The 22,497-nt window shown below is 37.5% G+C and overlaps 2 protein-coding genes across 3 annotated transcripts; one reads left to right on the top strand and one right to left on the bottom strand.

Annotated features, from left to right (window-relative positions):
• smndc1 (survival motor neuron domain containing 1) lies at positions 1–22,273 on the top strand. 2 transcript variants are annotated; one of them, XM_039783445.1, is made up of 7 exons: positions 1–132; positions 388–497; positions 14,108–14,227; positions 16,328–16,470; positions 17,324–17,485; positions 20,365–20,518; positions 20,947–22,273. In XM_039783445.1, the coding sequence occupies exons 3-7, from the start codon at positions 14,108–14,110 to the stop codon at positions 21,082–21,084; spliced, it is 717 nt and encodes a 238-aa protein (XP_039639379.1). In that variant the 5' UTR covers positions 1–132; positions 388–497; the 3' UTR covers positions 21,085–22,273. The 2 variants fall into 2 exon arrangements, with proteins under 2 accessions (XP_039639379.1, XP_039639378.1); XM_039783444.1 differs by lacking the exons at positions 1–132; positions 388–497 and adding an exon at positions 13,578–13,738.
• LOC120547777 (alpha-2A adrenergic receptor-like) lies at positions 6,521–10,091 on the bottom strand. Its single transcript, XM_039783443.1, has one exon. It carries the CDS (start codon positions 9,493–9,495, stop codon positions 8,290–8,292), a length of 1,206 nt encoding a protein of 401 aa, XP_039639377.1. The 5' UTR covers positions 9,496–10,091; the 3' UTR covers positions 6,521–8,289.
• Positions 22,274–22,497: the final 224 nt, after the last annotated feature.

The following is a 22,497-nucleotide window of genomic DNA, read 5'->3' on the forward strand; positions in this document are numbered from 1 at the left end:
CGAAATAGCCAGCAGTAAACGTTAACAGTTAATATCCTAGCTAGCTACATGAAGCATAACGATTATATTTTGTTGCAATGGATTAAAGGTATCTTTGAAAAATCTGGAAATGTGTTAAAAAAAATAATAGCGGTAAGTGTTGCCAGACCACCTACGGAGTTTTTCCAACTAAATGAAACAACAGCGAGCAATCCAAACGTTAACTAGCTAGCTAGCTAAGCTAAGCTAACGTAACGTGCTACAGGGGGTTGGTAACGTTATACGAATTTCATAAATAATCATTATATACAAAAGCTAGCTAACCCCACTTGCATGCCGTTACCCTAATGTTGCATCTTAAAATGCACTACAAGCCATATATTTTAAAATGATGATTTACCTTTTTAGGAGTCGAAAATATCTTCACTGTAACGTCACTTTCTGCATGTCCACGCTTGAGAAAGGAAATCTGTCAAATGAAAATACTCACACGAGGCGCCAACTGCTGACCAGTAAAGGTAACTTGCACTACACACTCATCTGAATCCACAGATCAAATGGCATTAAGTATGGCAGTATAAGTAACAGAGACGGTTTAGAATAGAGTATCTTTGTTAGTAACGTTGATAATGCAAGTGTCAAAAATATAAATGTTTGACTATACGGATTGCAGCCACTACTCGGGTCAGGTCCACTCTTCCACCCAGTCCTATGCTTGGAATATCTATTTAATACCTGTACAAAACTGAAAACACTAAAAACGTCACTAAACTGTCTCTAAAGGTGAAACTATACCCATAAAAGTGATGCTAATAATAGCATAATATTGAAGCACGAACAAAATCATGCCAGAATTAACTCTTGGTCAGATTGCCATGTATTAATTTTTGTTTTTTGAGTTTTAGGAATGTGGCAACACACAATTCATTTGGGCTTTTAATCTTTTATTTACAAACATACAGTATATTGTCTTGCCTTGAAAATTGTATTTCATCTGCGAATATGTAGAAAACCATTTGAAACCGTTGCTTACACCTTTTTTTTTACTGCAAATAATAACCTCAGATATTGATTCCACTTTGAATCTGAATGATGTAGTCATGTCATGTTTTCATTTCAAATAATCATATTTTGCGACTTATGATTCCACGACAGAGGCCCTGTCAAAAAGAGGTAAAACACACAATAGTTGACACTAAGGCTGAACGATTAATCGCATTTGCAATAATATCGCAATATGTTAAAACGCTATTTCCCTAATCGCAAAGACTGGGATTTGGTCACGTGACTCGCGGAGCAAAGCAGTCTGCACTCCGCGGAGAACGCATCAACTTGGTACGCTAACGCTACGCCGTACCTTGACCTGTTGTACAATGGCCCCATGCTCGATAGAAGCTTTAGTCTCAAATAGGAACAGTATGTCATTTGTGTGGGACTATTTTGGTTTAAAGGAACACACCGACTTATTGGGTCTTTAGCTTATTCACCGTATCCCCCAGAGTTAGTTAAGTCCATACTAGGAATGGCATTCGATTACATTTTCTTAGTCGATCGCCGGGAGAATTAACGATTGACTATCAATTAATCATTAATATTTTTATATTAAAATTTGTTATTTAACTTTTTATAAATTAAAAATGCAATGAAAATACAAAAATACAGCGTGTTTTTCCTCGATGAGATCTTAATTACAAGAAGAACAACTTGTTGCAGTTAAACTGGAGGTTATAGATATAGATTATAGATATAGGCGCTGCGGTGCTCTGATGCAGCAGAATCTGCAGCTGCTAGCCGGCGTTCTTAAACAGAGACCCTCGTTTGTTCCAAAATAATAAATAAAAAAAATCATGTTAAATAATAACTTAACCAAAAACATAATAATACTTAGATCTGACAGGTTTTGTCAAAGTGTAACTCAAAACTATCCAAGGCACGGACAAAGCCTAATAAAAAAATAACCAGTAGGCTAACTCACATACAACTTCTGCACCAGTCTACTGATTTTTGTTGAGAAAGATAAGCATGTTGACATGATCTGGGGTCAGACGCGACCGCTACCTGGTGACCGTCTGTCCAGCCGCCCAAAACACCCGCGTTGCCGGGATGCACAGGTACCTCCGCGCTAACTTGGCCAACCCGGGGAACCTTATTCCGTTCTTCGTATTGAGTTTCTACCAGTCTGGTGATGGTACGTCGTGACGAAATGTGATATGCTAGTTCCAATATCCATCTCAATTAACTTGCAGATCCCTTGGGTAATTTACTCTGCTCGTTGTGCATCGCAGCTCCTCCGTGCTAACGCCGAGTTATGCTAGGTTGAGACTGAGAGCAGGGTGAACCGCGGCCGCCACCGACATTAACCAGGGTCGGGTGCACTTTGTTTAGTGGTAGGCTACATCATTTGAGTCATGGCCGTGTTGTAGTTATACACGGCATCTCCGTGTTTTTTTTTTTTTTTTTATCAAAATGGTCCCACGCCACACTTCGCCGTGTCCTCTTCATGATTACTTTTGAAATCGAAACGGAAACTTGCAGACGTAACTGAGTATGGAGTCAAATATTGCCCCCAGGTGGTAAAGTGTTTAATTGCTGCCACACTGTGAAATTCATTTCATTGCTTCAAGACTCACACTACGCAACGCAACCAGCATTAGTTTAATCAATAACAAATTAACGTGATTGACGAAATTCTTAATAATCGATTATCGATCGCCGAGTAATCATGCCCATCCCTAGTCCATACATACCCTTCTCATCTCCATGCGTGTTGTAACTCTGTCTAACGCCCCCACCGCTAGCCTCGCTTAGCACAGATCCTGGAGGTAACCTGCTCCATCTAGCCTACTGCTCCCAATAAGTGACAAAATAACGCTGTAAATAATGTATAATGTTGTGATTTGTATAGTCACAGCGTGTTCAAATAACAAGGTCACATGACACAGCCATCTTCTAACCGTATACATACTGGGAACTATGTTACCTAAATATTTTCAAAGAGGTACAGGCAGATATTTCTCTCCTTTTTGATTTGTTACTGTTACTGACTGGAGGTGTGTGTGTGTATATATATAATATATATATATATATATATACATATGTTTATTACAGTAAATAATAATCTAAATACTACTAAGTGTGAAAAGAACAGTTTGTTTAATCTATCTAATCTTGTGTTCATACTATACAATAATTTATTGCTTGTCTGTGTTGAATAATACAGAAGACAAAGAGCTTAAAAAATAATCGCATATTAAATCACAATCGCAATATTGGTGAAAAAAAATCGCAATTAGATTATTTTCCAAAATCGTTCAGCCCTAGTTGACACCCTTGCAGTAGATGACTAGGGAGAAAAGGAAAAACGGAGGACCATAGAGACATGCCCGTTGATACTGTGGTACAGCTTGCGTTTTCTGTGTGTAGGTGAGTTTTCACTGACAGCATACTGAGGGATGAATTGTTATCCACAACAGCTAGCTGGTGATAAAGTACAATTATAGTAAGCTTTATACTATTAGGAGTTGGTGTTTACTTTCTATATGAATGTGTATGTAGCTAACATCATCCAGAAGCATGTGGTGGGGGAGGGGGTTGTGCAGAAGCTTGTGCATGAGGAGAATAGTAGGCCAGACTGGAAATGGATACGATCGATAGCACAGACAGGACAAGATGGCTAAGGAAGAATGATTGTGTCCGGAGCAGGAGATTTGCCAGAGCTTAATTTGGTATCAATGAGGATTCAATGCAGAGCATAGAAAGCATTGCTGTGGATGGTGCTTGGAGTTTCAGAGCATTTTGACTTTTGGTGTTGATGAGCAAGAAGCAATTTTAAGTTATTGTGGCAGATTTTTAAGGTCATTGTCACTCAAGACAAATGAGTAAAACCCATATTTTGGGACTATTTATAACGGCTCAGCCTTCAACCTTTTCACCCCATTGCCCCCCCCCCCTTTTCTTCTCTCTCTCTCTTACGCACAGTCACACACACACTTACACCCAAAGGCACTTGTTGAAAAAATTTCATTGTTTTTATTTTTTTTTATTGTTTTATTAATGAATAGATAACTTCTGTTGTATCTAGAAACAAAGAGGAGGTAAATACGATTAAATGAAAGCATGAATGAGTAAAGAGTAAATTGGCTTTGCCAAAGAATGAACTTCCATTTGTTGATACGTTTGATATATTTTAGTACAAAGTATTTATTAGTAATACAGTGGAAATTAGTAGAAATGTGAATATTTGTTTAGCATGTTGATTTATGGTGTGTGCCCCTAAATTTTCTGGTTGTGCCCCTAAAATTCTCAGTTGGGGGCCACTGTGCTCCTAGTGCAAAAAGTTAGTCTGGAGCCCTGATTCAGAAAAAAAAAATATTTTTTTTTTTTTATATTTTTTTTTAAAAAAATTTTTTTTTTCCTTATTTTTTCACCCCAACATAATGTAAAAAAAAAAAAAAAAAAAAAAAAAAAAAAAAAAAAAGTTTTTTAAAAAAAAAAAAAAAAAGGAAAAAGGAGGGGGAAAAAAAAAAAAAAAAAAAAAAAAAAAAAAAAAAAAAAAATTTTTTTTTCCTAAACCTAAAAACCACAATGTTATTTGATTATCCCACATCCTTATCAATTAAAGAGGGAGGAAGTAGTATATGCCCCAGTGTGCATGATGCATTGTGCTCAATTCATAAGGAATGACCCAACATTCAATTAAAACACTCTATTCATCACTAGATATGATTTAAACTTGTTAGTATGGTCCTGATTAGGGGTGGAACGGTACATGTATTCGTATTGAACCGAAACGGTACGGGCGTCATTGTTCGGTGCATGAATTTACACAGAGAATACACGGTATAAAAATAAATAAAACTCAAGTGCAAATTAATGAATCTAATGCGGAACTACTGTTATATACGTGGGTTCTTTAGGGACACCTAACCTGTAGCCCTGCCTTAGCTCTGAAGCTCTGGCGCGCCACCAGCTCCGTCTATGTATGCAGTTTAAAGAGTTAGAGGACGTCTTTAAGATCGCAAGTTTGGGAAAACTTTGGTTTCCCAATCAGTTCCAGTAGTACAGGCGAGAGAGTGGTGGATAAAACTGCTGTTGTAGATTAGTGTTACGTTTCCAGCGTCGCGGCTCCGAACCGTAATGTTAGTTGGGACAGACGCCTTGTTTCTTCAGGCTAACTATATTAGCTTTAGCCAGGCAGGGAGCAGCTTTCTGCAGTGAAAAAAGGCCGGGAGACGTCGTGATAACGTTGCATTAATCAGGTAATTTAGTTTGTCTTTAAAGAGAACAGAGGTGCTGTATTTTCAGTTTTATAGCTGATTGTCTTATTTTGTTTACAAGTTACAGATGGAGTCTGGAGATGATGTGGGGTACTTATTGTTTACTGTTTACATCTTACTTTACACACTTCAGGCTGTTGCAGCTAGCTCAGGGGAGAGACTGTATGACACTAGGTGGTACAGCCTGAGACATGCACAGTAAATTATAAAAATTGCCTTCTGCATTTTTGTTTAGATTTTCCCCTCCATTGTACCGAACCGTGATGTCTGCACCGAGGTATGAACCGATCCGTGACTTCTGTGTACCGTTCCACCCCTAGTCCCGATGCCTCTGTCTGACTGCACAATCTCTGTCTGAGATGCAGTCTGTTCTGTTTGATCTTTAATTGCCTTTACGTTCACCAGCCTCTTTGAGATACATGACTAGCAGCCTTAAAAAGCACTTATTGAGCTGTAGGCGGGAGACATAAGAAGGAAATGGAGAAGACTGACTGGGGAACTGTGTGAAAGTTGTGGGAACGCCTGCCAGAAGCAGCTTATAAAGCATAGTTCATAAGCTGTGGTGTCACAAGCATAAATCGTGATGCTCTGAAGTGGTAGAAGTGGAAATAAATCATTCTCTTCAGACAGCGAAAGTGTGTGTGTGTGTGTGTGTGTGTGTGTGTGTGTGTGTGTGTGTGTGTGTGTGTGTGTGTGTGTGTGTGTGGTGTGTGTGTGTGTGTGCGTGCGTGCGTGCGTGCGTGCGTGCGTGCCGCGGCGTGCGCGCGCGCGCTGTGAATAACGAGAGGAATGACTACACTTTGTAACCAACTATAATTGATGGTAATGTGGAGTGAGGCATGGAAGATTGAAAACAAAATGTCACTGAAACGTTACAAATTTGAAAACCTTTAGTAACACGTGATTAATTCAATTTTTATTGCTGAGTCAACTCATGATGAGGTTTTATGATTTCCATTGTTTCATTATTCTTTTTGGGCAAGTAAGTTTATGGGTATTTTGGCATTTAATCTCTATTACTTGGAGAGTATTTGCTTTAAAAATGTAACGCATGTATCCTGCTGCTCAAGCATAGCGACAAACTCCATTATAGTTATCATTTTAATAAAAAGATGCTTTCAGATTGCAACGACTGCACTTTAATCTTTCAAGACACTTTGATGTGCCATGGATCAGGGCCAGGTAGAAATATTTTAAATGTTACATAATGTTGATTGCTAAATATTAGTATTATAAACCGCTACTTCTGTTAAAATATTCTACCAACTAGGCTATAATAATGCTAATAATGCCTCTTCTGCTGTTATGGCAGGGCTTTTTCCTGAATAAACATATTGAAACCAACTGTCACCCTCAGTCCTAACAAAGCCTCGTAATGATTAAACAACCTTGCAGAAATAGATTTATCTTTGATAAATTCTCATTGCCACAAAGCCTCAAGTACCAATGTTTTTATTTCTTGTGTCAGATTGTTCGTGGGAACTCTATCAGCACTATAGTTGGTCTATAGTTTACCGTTTGTGGTAAGTAAAATATGTTGTATTTTAAGATTCTGAGACATGGTTGAACCCAAACAAGTGTACCACAGGAATCTCAAAACACCATAGTCCCAGAGAGCAAGTCATGGGAATCACTCTGTTATTTACTGTATGTATGAGAGGTGGTTGGTGGAAATGTTTGCTAAGTTGAAGCAATTATGGATGGTGCGTTTACTTTATTCCAGGTTCACAGACTCTAAAATGTTGTTAAAGAAAAGTTGATGTAAAGAAAAGTTATACTGCTTTTAACAATGTGCTAAAAAAGGAGAAGAGACGGGGGAGTGCTGATATCAGACCTAGGATTACACCACATTGATAAGCTTGTGTGGATATTAACTTCACACAGCAGCACACTCATATTTCTATCCCTGCATGGTTTTTGTTTGACTCCAGGGGATGATTTAATGATACCCTGATATGAAGGACTATAATTCATGATAAACTCCATTCAATATTGTAGTGCCGCCCGTACCTCCTAGGCGTAATTTTCTTTTGACATAATTGTCGTGTTCTCGTGCTTCTTATGAATGAAGGCGATTGTTGGTGGTATGAGGAGAAATATTTTAGGGTACAATTTGCTTTTATGTCCCTTTTGCTATTGTTTGTACAATGATACAAAGATGAATAGGTTTTTTTGCTTCTTCTTTTTTTGCAATACTGTAGCATTTACAATTTTCTGCTTTTTTTTAAATCTGTCTTCTTTCATGATTATGGTCAATGACGGAGACAGAGGCATACTTTCCAAATAATGTGCGTCATTTTGGCATTTATATATTATCTTGCAGAATAATTGCTGTCATGAGCACATGATTCAGTTTTCAGTCATAATGAAATTATTGACCATGTTTGTTTCCAAACTATTGACATTTCAGTGGATTGCAGTATATGAAGCATATTGCACAACAAATACAAGTAAAACATTTCTTGCGCTACCATGGTCTGTCAATTTGAAAAGTTGATAAATTAAGTTTGCATCATGTACTGTGATGTGTGAGCCCTAGAGGTCTGCTTTATTACAATACAAACATTATTTTCACTGTCCCAGTTTTCTTTCAGAATTAATGTGCAACACTAATCTTCCTCTTTTCTGTCTAAAGCACACTGCCAGTCAGCCTTTAAAGCATGAGTACCCAAGCCATGAGAGATGACATTTTATAGTTGACTGACTTAAATACGGTTACAAATCAACACATACATGTTGAAAATGTATCATTCATGTTGTCACAATTGTACAATGTAAACTCTCAGGTAGCCACAGTGTGATACTAGCTGTCAAACAAACATTGCACATTAAAATATGTTTGCATGATTTAATATTACAAACATGTACTGATTTGAAATAAACAAAATGTTAAAACACAAAAGCAAAACATGCTACATTTCACATTTTTTAAATATTCAATAAATCTATTTTTAATCTAATATTTACACAGATAAGAGCCTGAATATAGATGACCAAAAATGCTGTTTTTGAAATGCATGCATAAAAATCTCATTTATAAACCTCTTCTGTCTCTTGTACAAAGGATCTTTTTAAAAGACCTCCTGAAGTCGTTGTTGAATATAGTGTATATAACAGGGTTTAGTGAGCTATTGCAGTAACCAAACCAGAAAAACATTTTGAACAATATCTCTGGGACACAGCAGGTGTCACACACAGCGGTGAGCGTGTATGTGAAGAAAAAGGGGAACCAGCAGAGAACAAACACTCCCATGACCACAGCCAGAACAAATGTGAAGCGCTTCTCTCTGTACTGCCTTCCTTTCCACTTGCTTGCTCTCCCACAGGGCTGCACCTCTGGCTTTGGAAAGGTTTCTCTAGGCTTTACCTGAGCCACTTTGGTTATTCTCATGCCCCTCTTCTTCTTCAGGGAACATAGGATGGTTTCATTCCCATCAGACGAGGAGGGTTCTTCCTCCACGTCTAGCCCGTTGATCTCTCTACCGTCCCCCGCTTCCACCTCACCCCCTTCTCTGTCTTTTCTCCCCAGGGCGTCCAAACCACACATGGTGCCTTCTGGATTGCCATATTCTTTCTGCCTTTCACCTGGCAGGGCTCTTGTTCTTTTCTTGGCAATTTGGTATATTCTAACATACACCATAATCATGATGAGGCAGGGTGCAAAAAAAGAGGCAGTGCTGGAAAATATGATGTACCATTTCTCCTCATTAATTTTACATTCAGGGCTGTCTTTTTTACCCTCATCCTTTTTCATTGTGATAAGCGGAGGGAATGAAATGATCGCCGCCAGCACCCAAACTATAAAGACTGTACATTTAATCCTGCCCGGTGTCCTCCTCTGGTTGTACTCGATCGCTTGAGAGACGGACCAGTATCTGTCCAAACTGATTGCACACAGGTGAACGATGGATGAGGTGCAGAAGAGCACATCCAAAGCCAGGTAGATTTCACACCACACTTTACCAAAGTACCAGTAACCCATCAGTTCATTTGCTAAAGAGAATGGCATCACTAAGGTGGCAACCAAAATATCTGCACATGCCAGAGAGACTAAAAACAAGTTCTGAGGTGCTCTCAGGGCTCGGCTTGTGATCACAGCAATAACTACCATGACATTGCCAAACACAGTCAGCAGAATGAGGATACCCACCAGTATCGTTAAAGGCACAGAGGTCTGCACTGTATAAGGGTGCCTGCCAGGCAAAGTCTCATTTCCGCTGGTGAAGTTAAGACAACCCATCAGGATGAGCTGTGGTGTCGATGAGACTGTCTGAACAGTGCTCTTTTAGGAGCGTTGGATTTGCCAGCAGTCTATTAATATCATCCATTCAAGAACACGGCATCAGAGAATTTAGTCTTTTCATTTTGTTCACTGAAAGATTGTGTTGCTTCTTTCCTCTTTGTCAGTGAGAAAATAGACACCAACCGAAAAAAATCATGAGAAATGTTTCTTTAAGTTAAAAAGATTTAAAAAAAAAAAATTAAAGAATAAAAGGAACTTTGATTTATTCCCAGTTTCCCACATTAGATGGTTTTAAAAATGGATCTATTCTTTAAAAAAAGAATTCTTCATCCACCAACATTTTAGGATAAAAAACTTGCAGTCAAGTCCCTTGGAAGACATTTCATAAAACAGACTTACATTGTCGATAGGCTCAGGGAGATCTTGTCGTCTGTTGTGGCTGAAGTGGAGAGTACGTCTTTTTATATTGGCCTGATCTGACGCTGAGGATCTGTGATGCTGGCTCCACTTCAGTGAGAGCCAGAATGGGCGGGGTTCATCTGCTGCTGGAGATTTAAAAGCAATTTGGTGTTGCTCCCAGACCCTGAAACCATTGGCTGATTATGACATTAACAGTATGTTTTGATTTATAGAAGTAATATCTGTAGTTTATTAAACTAGAATGGATTAAGAGTACACTCTATAGTTTAGTAATTCTACCTTATGAACATGTTCAGATATATCCTGAAGAAAAAAAAAAAGCTTGAAATACCTAAATCTGTAGAGAGCATCAGAGACACTTACTGAAGAGATCAGTCGCTAGTAGTGCAATAGTAAGAGCAGTACATTTACAGGAATAAAATGTTTACCTAGACAAAATTTGCTTTCCCGATAACAAAGTAGTATAAATCAAAAACAAAGACATTTTGTGTATTTGATACACAAGTATAATCATGACATCGTGGCATCTCTTTGCTACACCCTAGTCATCTGACATCCAAGTACAAAGTCTGGTATGTTTTGTTGGAGCATAGCTTGTTATTATCGTAATATGTAGGCTATTGTTTGAAGAGAGAAGCACACCTATTTATGTAGCAGTGATCTATGGCAGTGGTTCCCAACCTTTGTTGCTTGTGATTGTGTAATACAAAGCCATGTCTACTGGTGACTATGTCTACTTGTGTGTGTATACTGTAAGTTCAATATCATTTCCCCCTCCCTGTAAAACTGTTTAATCTAAATCATTTTTAAGAGGCTGGTATTATTTCAAGAAAATGCAAATTATTATAGAAACTTCTTGGTTACTTAGTCCAGTAATGTTCTCATGACCCCTTAGATTCATCTTGTGATCCCTTGGGATACTTCATATATATATATATATATATATATATATATATATTAGGGCTGTCAAAATTAACGCGTTAATATTTGCGTTAATTTTTTAATATTTAACTCGTTAAAAAAAATTAACGAAATTAACGCAGCTGTGTTTGTTTACTTCATGTGGCGGCTGAGAAACGTAATATGTCTCCATAAGAGCAGGCGGCGCTACTCTAGGAGGGACTTACCTGATTGAAGTAGGCCTACGGGCCAGTCAAGAGTTTAAACATGGACCAGTAAGATAAGTTTGATTTGTCTGTTGCGCTACTGCTGTGCTGCCGATATGTACGTGCGCGATTTGTTTGCTTGATAACTGTTACGTTGGTCATGCTGGTAAAACCTTATTTGCAGTCTGATGTTTAACGCTGTCGACTCGATAGTATCCGTGACTATATTCCAGTAAATGTTTGAAATTGGTGCGTCTCACTGTCACACAAGCTACTTCCTGGTTGCGGTGCTGGAAGGGAAATGTAGTCAATCGCTTTACATTGGTAATGGATTGCTGTGCACAGAGTCGCTATCTAAAACTACACTCAATGTTTTCACTTTAGGCCAACATACACCTTTGTGGTTTGGGGTTACTGGTTTCATGTGTAACATTGATATTGATATTGATATTGATGTGCATTTCTGTGTTTAGATATATGTGCTTTGCTTAGTCATTCAGATTAAACACTATGTATATTATAATATTTATGATATTAATTACTGCCTAGATTGTAATTTATATTATATATATACACACACACATTTGTATATTATTCAGAATATGGTATATTAGGTATGTGGCTAATATTGGGGGTGGTGACAAAAATCTGCTCTCAAGTCGGACAGTTTCTAGCCGTTTCAGCAGCCTTCAGCAGGACTAAATAAGCCAAATTGTTGCTGCTGTTGTTCTGAAAGATATTAAACATCTTGAACTTAGCAGAACCTTTCCTTGTTTGTTTTCTCATATTTGCAAAGTTAAGTGATTTAGCATTTAAATATCCATTACTACAAGCTTCTTACTGGTCCTCTTTATGATGATTAATCGCTGATTAATTATGATGATTAATCGCATTAACTACAGCAAATTGTGCGATTAATTAGTTAATTTTTTTAATCGACGATTGCACCTCTAATATATATATATATATATATATATATATATATATATGTGTGTATATATATATATATATATATATATATATATATATATATATATATATATATATATATATAGTATATATATATATATATATATATATATATATATATGTATATATATATATATATATATATATATATATATATGTATATATATATATATATATAGTATATGTATATATATATATGTATATATATATATGTGTATATATATATATATATATATATGTATATATATATATATATATATGTATGTATATATATATATATATATATATATATATATATATATATATATATATATATATATATATGTGTAGTATATATATATATATATATATATATATATACATACAGTACAGACCAAAAGTTTGGACACACCTTCTCATTCAGTGTTTCCTTTATTTTCATGACTATTTACACTGAAGGCATCGAAACTATGAATGAACACATATGGAATTATGTACTTAACAAAAAAGTGTGAAATAACTGAAAACATGTCTTATATTTTAGATTCCTCAAAGTAGCCACCCTTTGCTTTTTTGATAGCGCTGCAAAGCCTTGGTGTTCTCTCAATGAGCTTCATGAGGTAGTCACCTGAAATGGTTTTTTAATGGGGTTGGGACCATCAGTTGTGTTGTGCAGAAGTCAGGTTGAATATATATATATATATATATATATATATATATATATATATATATATATATATATATATATATATATATATATATATATATATATATAGTGAAATCAGGATTGAGGTCCATAAGTAGCCTTTGACTTAATGTAAAAACGTTAAGATACAGATCACAGACACAACACCAACCATTAGTCTTATGGTATGGCTATAGACACAGAAGTGTCTCACACTTGCACTTTATTATAGCTGTATACCAGTATGGGAACATGATCCGCATACTGAAGATATAATGTGAGTAGTGCCGCTGGGCACGCTATCACTCTTCTTTGTACTTGATCTGATCTTTCTTGTCACAAGGTCAAGAAAGTCTTTTGCCAACTGTTAAAGTCAATATTAAATTATCTAAATCAGAGTGAAAAGGCATAGTGTGGAGAAAAGTAACTCAACAGTAGCAACAGCGATGATGCGATTTTTTGCAGTGGGGCAGGTCTGTCTGAACAAAAAAGGCAACAGCGACATTGTACATTGTTTGTACAGCCCTATTTCTGATACAGTGGTGGCAGAAATTTTGCCATGGTGGGCCACCACTACAAAATCAACATAGAGGAAACACTGGGATGGGATAACACAATAAAAAGGAGACATTAACACTCAATCTAAAAAGGAGTACTGTATATGTTAAGTAGGGGAACAAAACAGAAAGAGCAAGTTAAAATAAGCAGGCTAAGAATTGGACACAGCAACCTAAACGGCACACACATCACATTGTAAGGGCTCATGCAACAGTTTATTTATTTATTTTTATCATTGTGGAGTACCAGAAGCTTTGTAGAGCTGACATACTGGACGCTGTAGGAGTTAACTAACTCCAGAAGATGGCAGTAGTGCAACATTAAGGATGCAAGCTGACGTTAAAACCCAAAGAAGAAGAAGGTATTTTCCCCCTCGACTTCCGGTTGGCTATTTGTGTACGGGAGGAAATAACGCGTACTGTTGTTCTTTTAAGTAGCTAGCTAGTAACGTTAGGTTTGGCAAATCGTCGACTTGAGATTTGAATGCTTTCGGTGTTTATCAGTCAAGAGCATTTATACCGAGGTAAGATTACACACCGATCCTTTCTTTTTGTGATTGCCCCTTGGCCGCTCGTTGCTAGCATTAACGTTAGCCGTTGTAACGTCAAATTTACGTCGAAGAAAGAGGGCCGAGGGATATTGCTAATGTTAACCGTTTTAGCGTTAAGCTAACGTGAATGTTGTGACATATGTTTTTCCTTTTATTGCTAAATTGTGAGTAGCACAGGTTTCACTCATTTCGCATTTAATACACACTACACTAGCAATTTGTGTGATTACATTATTGCTAATCAAAGATGGCTCGCTATTTTAAGATGTTTACCGTTAGCAACTAGCTAACGTTAGCCAACTTTTTTTTTAGAAAATGGTCTCTTTTTTTGTCAACACACAGATGTCGGAAGACTTGGTGAAACAGTTGAACAGCTACAAAGCCCAGCTACAGCAAGTAGAAGTTGCCTTATCGACCGACTCAGAAAATGAAGACCTTCTTAAACTTCAGAAAGACTTGCAGGTTTGTGTGGATGTAGCTATGTTTCCATCCACACGTTTTTATCCGAATTAAGTGATATCGAATGAAAAATGCCTTATGGAAACCGTAAAATCCGACTGAATTTCATGAATATCGAGTCAAAGAAAATACGTTCGGTCTCATCGGATTTTCTCTTGATCGATATACGGCTTATGCGATAAACGCTGATGGAAACGTTATTTGCCGAATAAATAATGAATTGCGATTAAGTTTTAGGTCATTTTATGGTTGCAACCCGCAATAAAACGAAGAAGAAAAAGTTTCAGTTAATTTCCGCCCAGTATTTCCGCTCTGTTTGCACACATGACAGGTGTCAACAAAAACAGATGTAAGCGGACAAACGAGGAGACAAGATACTGTTTTAATTTAATTTTATTTACCAGAAAAATGTAACGGCTATTTTAGATAGCAAAAATCTAAGAAACGCCATCATTTATCAGGATACATTCTAAAACGCTTAACATGAAAAAGCTTAAAGTGGTTTAATGTATCTAAACAACGATCAATCATCAGCAGATTTATCATGGTCATATCTTGTCGTAAACACTTAAGCCTGTCAAAAAAACTAAATCGAAATCTAACGATTATAGAAGTTATCTCACGTTAATGTTTTCTTCATCATTGCGCCCTATGGCGAGGAAAAAGCTTTTTGGTTTAATGTACCTAAACAATGATAAATGATTACCTAATTTCTCTCTCATATTGCTCCTCATAACCACTGAAAACTGTCAAAAACTCGAACCCAAAGTCCAATTATTATGGACGTTATCTGACATAAAGCGTTTCTGCTTCACAGCAGGGCAGCGGAGTGGCTGGGGGTTGACTCTCCACGGTTCTCATTGGCTTTATAAGTCCTAATGTGAAAAAGCTTAATGTGGTTTAATGTACCTAAACAACGATCAATCATCACCAAAAAAAATCCTCTCCTATATTGCTCATCATAACCACTTAAAATGGTCAAATCTAACCCAATGTCCAAATATTATGGACGTTATCTGACACTGTGATGAAGAAAACATTAACGTGAGATAACTTCTATAATCGTTGGATGTTTTTTTGACAGGCTTAAGTGTTCATGACAAGATATGACCATGATACATCTGGTGATGATTGATCGTTGTTTAGATACATTAAACCACGTTAAGCGTTTTAGAATGTCCCTTACGACAAGCCGTGGGACGTCCTGCGGAGTAAATGGAAGGCGCTCAAAAAGCGATACACGGCTCAAAAAAGAGTTGTCTCGCAGCAGTGCCGGAGGGAAAATAAAAGGCAAGTTCCACCTTGCCTTTTTTCCACCTTGTGGATCAGATCCTCGGTCAAAGGCCCATCGTAGCTTAGCTTGGCTTCTAATATTAACAACAACTACTACTTTTGTCTAGCAAAACTTTGTTCGCAAAAGTTTGCTTGAATATTGTGCGATTCAGTGCAAAAATGAATGGAAACAACATAAAATGTCTCAATTCGATATACCAATTTAATCGCAAAACAGCATGTGACGTCATTACGCACAGGTTTTTATTCACTTTAAAGCTGTTGGATGGAAACACACTTTCACCAGCTTTATTCGCATGAGTTTTTTTTTTTTACCGAACTTCAGATAATTCGATTGACAAGTGGATGGAAACTTAGCTTGTGATGCATTCAAATGATTTGCACTCCGCTTAAGAAGCGTATTTCTCATTGCTGGATTACAGAAGCAAATAAAGGCTGTAATAATTCAGTTTTATAAGCAACTGAATACTTAATCGTAACATGTAACCACTACTGAATGTGTTGAAAATGCCACTAAACTTCTAGCATTTAAATGTTTTATTCTGGAAATTATTAATCAGAATTTATATAGTTTGAGTTTCTCTCTGAAATGTGTAATATGTAATTTCAGATTTTGCAACTACAAAAAAATCACAATTAGGTATTCACTTGCCTACAAGAATCAAATCCTTATAGCCTTTCTTTGCTTCCATAGATTTGCAGTATAACCTTTTATTGTGAAATATATTCTTACGTTGTAAGAATATGTATCCTCATTTACAAGCAAATATGATTTAATAATATAAATTGTAATCACGTTTTCTTCTACAGGAAGTCATCGATTTGACAAAAGACCTCCTGACCTCACAGCCCACTGATAGCACTTCTAGTACAGATGGCTCGGAAACGGTACCCCTGAAGCATGGGTGGAAAGTGGGGGACAAATGTATGGCTGTGTGGAATCAGGACGGACAGTGAGTATCACCACCCTCTGAAAACATTACATGCAAGCGCATGCCTTATAGCACTACAATTTGAGTTCTTTCTCTGAATTAGAGTATTGGTTTTATGAATTAGGTTCTGTCCATCCATGTTATTAGTTTATCTTTGGTGCATATGATTGTACGTAATTTGTATGTCACTTTGGACAAAAGTATCTAACTATTCGTAGTAAGATAAATAGGTGCTTTTTTTCCCCTCGAGATGAAGCCGGTTTTTTCAGCTTATTTTCGCATAATTCAAAACTATTTTACCCACTGAGAAATTTCCCCAAACCTGATTATCCACAATGCAAGCATTTCATTAAAATTTTTGTTTGGGTTTTGGTGTTATTTCACAGTGGCTGATAATTCAGGAGTTGTCAGTCAATCGTTCTAAAAGCCCATTCTGTGGTAAATTATTCACTAAAACACCTTATTCTAACAAAGGTATTATAATTTCACATTCAAATGTAGTAATTGAGTGGTTGGTTGTTTTTACCTTTTGTTAAATAATGAGGTGTGTGTTAGTCTGTATACTAGTGGATAACAACGTATCTTAAAATGTGAATTAATTGCTCATATCACCAGTATTGTTTTGTTTTTTTCTCAATGCATTTCCCCAAAACGTGTTTTTAGTTTCATGCATGTTTGACCTTTTTAAGGGGAACAAAATGTATATTCTTGAGGTAAATTGTTGTCATAGAAAATGCTCAAATAATATCCTGTAGTCACATATTGTACGGATTAATTTACCATTAAGTATTCTATTTGTTTAAGCGTTGCTAATTAAGTAGAGCTTGAGTATTTGGCTCATACTCACCTGCTTACAGACGTGATTCTTTGGCAGGGTGTATGAGGCTGAGATTGAAGAGATAGACCGGGAGAACGGAACCGCAGCCGTTACCTTCGCTGGGTACGGGAATGCTGAAGTGATTCCTCTGCAGAACCTCAGAGCAAGAGAGGAGGGGAAACGTTCTGACGAGGATGGGAGTCTAAAACCGAAATCAAGGTATGATGGTATTTTTTGTCTCGTAATCTTTGGTTTATATAATGGTGTATATATAATTGTGAGCAGCTCCCCTTTTAATTGGCTTTAAAATGACTAATTCTAGGAAATTGGCACCAGTAAGCGGAGTACTATTCAGTAAACACTCTACTGTGCCATCCTCATATTGCATGGTAATGACATGGGTGAAATTTAAAAAAGTTGGCTATTATTTCAAGTTGGCTGCACAGTAGATGATTGGCAGATGATAGGCATATAGACATCAAAACAAACCATTTCCAGGCTTGGTTGATTAAATAAATGATGGAGATTTTTGATTGGTGTTTTAATCCTTAAAAAGGAGAACATCTCTTTAAACTGTCGATCAAACTTTGAGTTAACGATATTGCAATACAGTTTCAAAATCAAGACCTAGCTTTATAAGTCCTTGCTGGTTGGAAATTACGTCAACGGAATAAGCCCCTAACTGTATGCTCTTTTAACAGATTTACTTAAAGTGTCCATATTATGAAAAAACACTTTCTTGGATTTGGGGTATTCTTTTGTGTCTCTGGTGCATACCTGTCAAGTTTTGGATTTGAAAATAAGGGAAATTTTCCGGCGCCCACCGCGAGCAGTCCCACCACCCCAACCAAGCTCCCCATTACATTTTAAGACAGGTGTACAAGAAAGCTAAAATCGCCACAAAGATTTACAATTTATAACATTGCTTGTCTTTACATTTACATTTTATTTTCATTCCACACATTCTTTTCATTTCATATTGCTTTTCTTTTACAGTTTTTCTTTTAATTTCACATAACGTTTCTTTAGTGAGTTATTGTACAAATTTGTTGCAGACTTTGCACAAGACTGTTTTGGAAGGAGTGTATTTGTGGGCTGGGCCAGAGTGGTTAATTTTACATGAGAGTAGAGCGCAGACAGTTCTGTTGTCTAACGTCATCCTATTCTCTGGAACAATCTTTCGTACCATGCTAAACATCCTTTCTGAACTTGCATTGCTATGGGGAATGCATAGTAAAGCCTTCATAAGTTTTGGCAGCGCACCGTCTCTGTCGTAGCGTCCATCATCCGTCTCTTTTTTTTTCTTCTTTTTTTCCCCCGCGTTGTCACTCATCATCTGACCTCACACACTAACCTCGCGACAACAGCCACCTACAGTACCTGTAGTAGGCTACTGCACGTGGCAGTTATCGCGAGGCAAGTAACAGAGCTCAGATTGGGAATGTTTTTTTTCTTTTTTTTACTCCGCTCGGGTCAGGGTTATTATTATTTTTTAATAACGCAGATTAAAATACGGGAGATTTACGGGAAAATACTAATACGGGAGGACGGCGGGAAAGAAGAGTAAAATACGGGACTTTCCCAGCCAAAACGGGATACTTGACAGGTATGCTCTGGTGCTTCCATACACATACAAACTTTGAAAAAAATCCATCCATGCTGTTGTGAGTGAGATACGGTTTCTGAATGTGTCCTTCGTTCAGTCTCCTGGTGAGCTGTTCAAAATCGGCCCGGATTGTGACGTCGCAATCCGAAACGAGCTGGCTAACCGCAACCGTTAGCTCGTAGCGTTAGCATGCTAACGCTAGCATGCTACCTCGTTCTCAACACACACAAGTTCACCATAATCTACAAAAGAACTACTTACATGTGCGCCCTCGTTTAGAAGTCTCCCAGCTAATCCTGCCTTGTAACTGACTGAAGTTGGAGAAACAGGCTTTCTTTTACTGTCTCTAGAGTTAGCTAGCTGACATGCTCTACATCTGAGCTACTGCCATAGACAGTATATAATGGACCAACAGACCCCGTTGCTCTGGGACGGAGACCAGTGAAGGCTATTAGAAGCACTTTTCCGGTGATGGCCAGCTTTACTGCGCAGCCTCCAACCGAGAGAGACAACGTAAATGTGACGTGAGCAACGTGTCTGAAAGTTGTAAGTCTTCTGGTAGCTGTGCCAAGAGAAATCTCAATCATTCCCAATCTTACAGAGAAGGAGAGCGTAGGTATATGTAAGGAGATAACATAAGCACAGGCTAATTATTGCTAACTAAAATGCTAGTTAACATTAGTAATTAATCCTAAACAGCTCATGTAAGTCGAAACTGCCTGCAAGCTTCTCCTGTACTATACGGTAATTCCTCTACTGTGTGACACGATCGTTGGCCTATTTTTACAAAAACGTTTGCTACGGAGCCATAACGTGAGGTACAAGGTCATGAAGCCTTTTATACATTGTAGGCGTGTTGTTAGAAATAAACAATGGACAAATAGTCTTTAAACGCTTCAGATGTAAAGTTATTCGCTGTCAAGTGGCGCCAAAATGAATGCTAGTCAGTGGAATGCTAACGGGAAGTGATGGCCAGGTAGCAACAAAATGGCGCCATAGGAGGTTCGAGTTCTGAAGCGAAGCTTACCCCCTTGGCTACTGCGCATGTGCGAGTGCAATCAAAGATAGTACAGAAGAAAAGAGGTCTCACTCTGTAGCTAAAACAGAAACCAGGTGAAAAGAGGATCTGCACCAGTGAGAGAGAGCTGTGCAGTACAACAAAAATATGGTGTTTTTTGAAAATTAAACCATGTAAACCTATTCTGGTACAACCTTAAAATACAGTTATGAACCTGAAAATGAGCATAATATGGGCGCTTTAACGGAGATGGCTTCAGCAGAGATTCAGTTAATATACAATAGTACAGTTTATACATTACTTTAGCTGAATATATTTTGTATTTATGGTCATGGTTCCGTTAATGCAGCTTTCCTTGAAGTTATACTGTATGTTGTACTCAATGATATTCTTTCATAGTTGTTATATCACGTTTGTGTATTTGTACATCACGGACAGGATTTAAATGTTTCTCTTCCTTGTCTGTCTCTTTAGGAAAGAGCAGATAGCGGAGCAGAGAGAGTATAAGAAGAAGAAAGCACAGAAGAAGGTACTGAGGATGAAGGAATTGGAGCAAGAGAGGGAGGAACAAAAGTCAAAGTGGCAACAGTTCAATAACAAAGCCTACTCAAAGAACAAGAAAGGACAGGTACGTGTTCTTTGTTTAGAGGCCTGAATTTATTTGAGAGTAACCCATGGGTAGAAACCCATGGGGCATTGAGCAAACGCTGGACAATGGTAACTTACTGTAGACGTCTCCTTCCATTTGCTATCTAGTGTCAAAATTCAGCTAAAAAAACTGAAGTGTGAATTCACAGTTAGATGGATCTCTTCAAATCATTATGGTGTGGATTTGAGCTATTTCAGCCACTAGCATAACAACCCCTTGTCCTTCACACTGCATTGCATACTGCAGCGTGGTACATGACTGGAGGGCTAGGTAACTTGAAACTGGTTCCACACAGTCCATGAATTGCTGTGGGAAGTTTGCATGTGTATTGTATATTTAAAAGTCATCCAATAATCCATTGTTGTATTTTGAAACATTAATGATGGCTTTTCTGTTTTTTCTTCCAGGTAAAGAGGAGCATATTTGCATCGCCAGAAAGTGTAAATGGAAAGGTGGGAGTGGGAACATGTGGTATTGCAGACAAGCCAATGACCCAGTACCATGACACGTCAAAATACAATGTCAGACATCTAATGCCTCAGTGACCTGATCTATTCTGTATATAATAATCCACTGTACACTAGCGGTTTCAGTGTTTTCCATTGTGTTTATACATGATTTATTTGTCCCAACTAAAGAAAGCTTTGAAAGGAATTGCTTGCACACCATTGTTTGAAATATTGATGTAGTTTTCTTATATATTATGTAGGTACAACAAAAAAAATATCAAATAGAGGGGATTTTCCCTGCACTGGAACATGGTCAACTGTTATGTAAGAACAGGAAGTGGTGGTGTTGTAGAAAAGCCGTAGAGTTTGCAGTTTGTGTCCAGGTTTCACTAAGGCCAAATACCTGCTAAAAGAGTATGAACGGGTTAAATTGGGTCTCAGCCCCACTACATAGGCCTACGCTTTTCTGGGCGCTTAAGTCAGAAACTGACAGCTTTAATAATGGAATGTAAATTGCTTTGATATTCTATTTAAGGGCAAAATGAGTAGGATTTGTCGGTTGCAGTTCTTAAACACAACATTCAAAACGAGTCCCTCCTTCCTGGCTCAACAAGGGTTGCGTTGCTCGCCAGCAGGTTAAAGCCAACCCCAGGTTCACTCTGGTTTTGGAACGGGCTTTGTCCACTTCATGTTTTGACTTACTATATTTGCATTTTTTTTGTCCACCATTTTCGTAGCTTTCATTTGGATGTGTGTTTATGATCTGGCACCTGGTCGCAATGTTTTTAGAGGTCGACGCCCAGAAACGTCCCGAACACAGCAGAATAAGAAAAGGCAGGCAGAGAGCAGGGTCTCTGCAGATACAGACACTGCCACACACTTCCAGAAGGTCACAAGTGATGATTGAAGGGGATTATTTTTGTATCAGTCCATACATTGTTTTTAAGGAAAATCTTACTCATTGGGCCTTTTTAAACAATGTTTTGCTTTTACAGAATTATACTATTATCTTTTTTTTAAGATGGTTTGCGGCAGGTTGCCTCAAATCTTCGGTAGCTAGCAAACCTGAAACCACAGAGCCCAATTTAACCCCAGAGTATAAATATACACACCCACAGATTTGGTTTGTAAATTTGAAGCTGGATTTTAAAAGGAATAAACACCGACCCATTGTGAGGGAGCCTGAATGTCAATAATGGTGTTGAGTTGACATGGCTGAATTTGCGTTTTAATTTCTGTGTATATAACAGTGAAATAAACATTGTTTTGTTTTCAGTTTTTTAAATGATTGCTTCCACTTCATTCTGTTTTTACATTACATTGTACATTGTGGCTCTGTTGGGTCCTATAGGATTTACCATTATTAATAAATCGTGCAGCATGCTGCAACTGTTAATACAACCCATTTTCCCAAAAGTCACATCAGTTTTTTGTTTGACATGTTGACATTGGTAGTTCAGAAGGCTTACAGCACAGTGTAAACTACAGATTTGATTGATTTTTCTGTGA

The sequence above is a fragment of the Perca fluviatilis genome, chromosome 19 (genome assembly GCF_010015445.1).
Source record: "Perca fluviatilis chromosome 19, GENO_Pfluv_1.0, whole genome shotgun sequence".
Classification (NCBI taxonomy): Eukaryota; Metazoa; Chordata; class Actinopteri; order Perciformes; family Percidae; genus Perca; species Perca fluviatilis.

What these genes read in the sequence shown, in the direction of transcription:
- LOC120547777 (XM_039783443.1), bottom strand. Translation starts at nt 9,495, where the DNA reads ATGGGTTGTCTTAACTTCACCAGCGGAAATGAGACTTTGCCTGGCAGG.
- smndc1 (XM_039783445.1), top strand. Translation starts at nt 14,108, where the DNA reads ATGTCGGAAGACTTGGTGAAACAGTTGAACAGCTACAAAGCCCAGCTA. An exon ending in AACTTCAGAAAGACTTGCAG is followed by an intron (nt 14,228 to 16,327) that starts GTTTGTGTGGAT and finishes TTTCTTCTACAG; the next exon opens with GAAGTCATCGATTTGACAAA. An exon ending in CAAAGAACAAGAAAGGACAG is followed by an intron (nt 20,519 to 20,946) that starts GTACGTGTTCTT and finishes TTTTTCTTCCAG; the next exon opens with GTAAAGAGGAGCATATTTGC.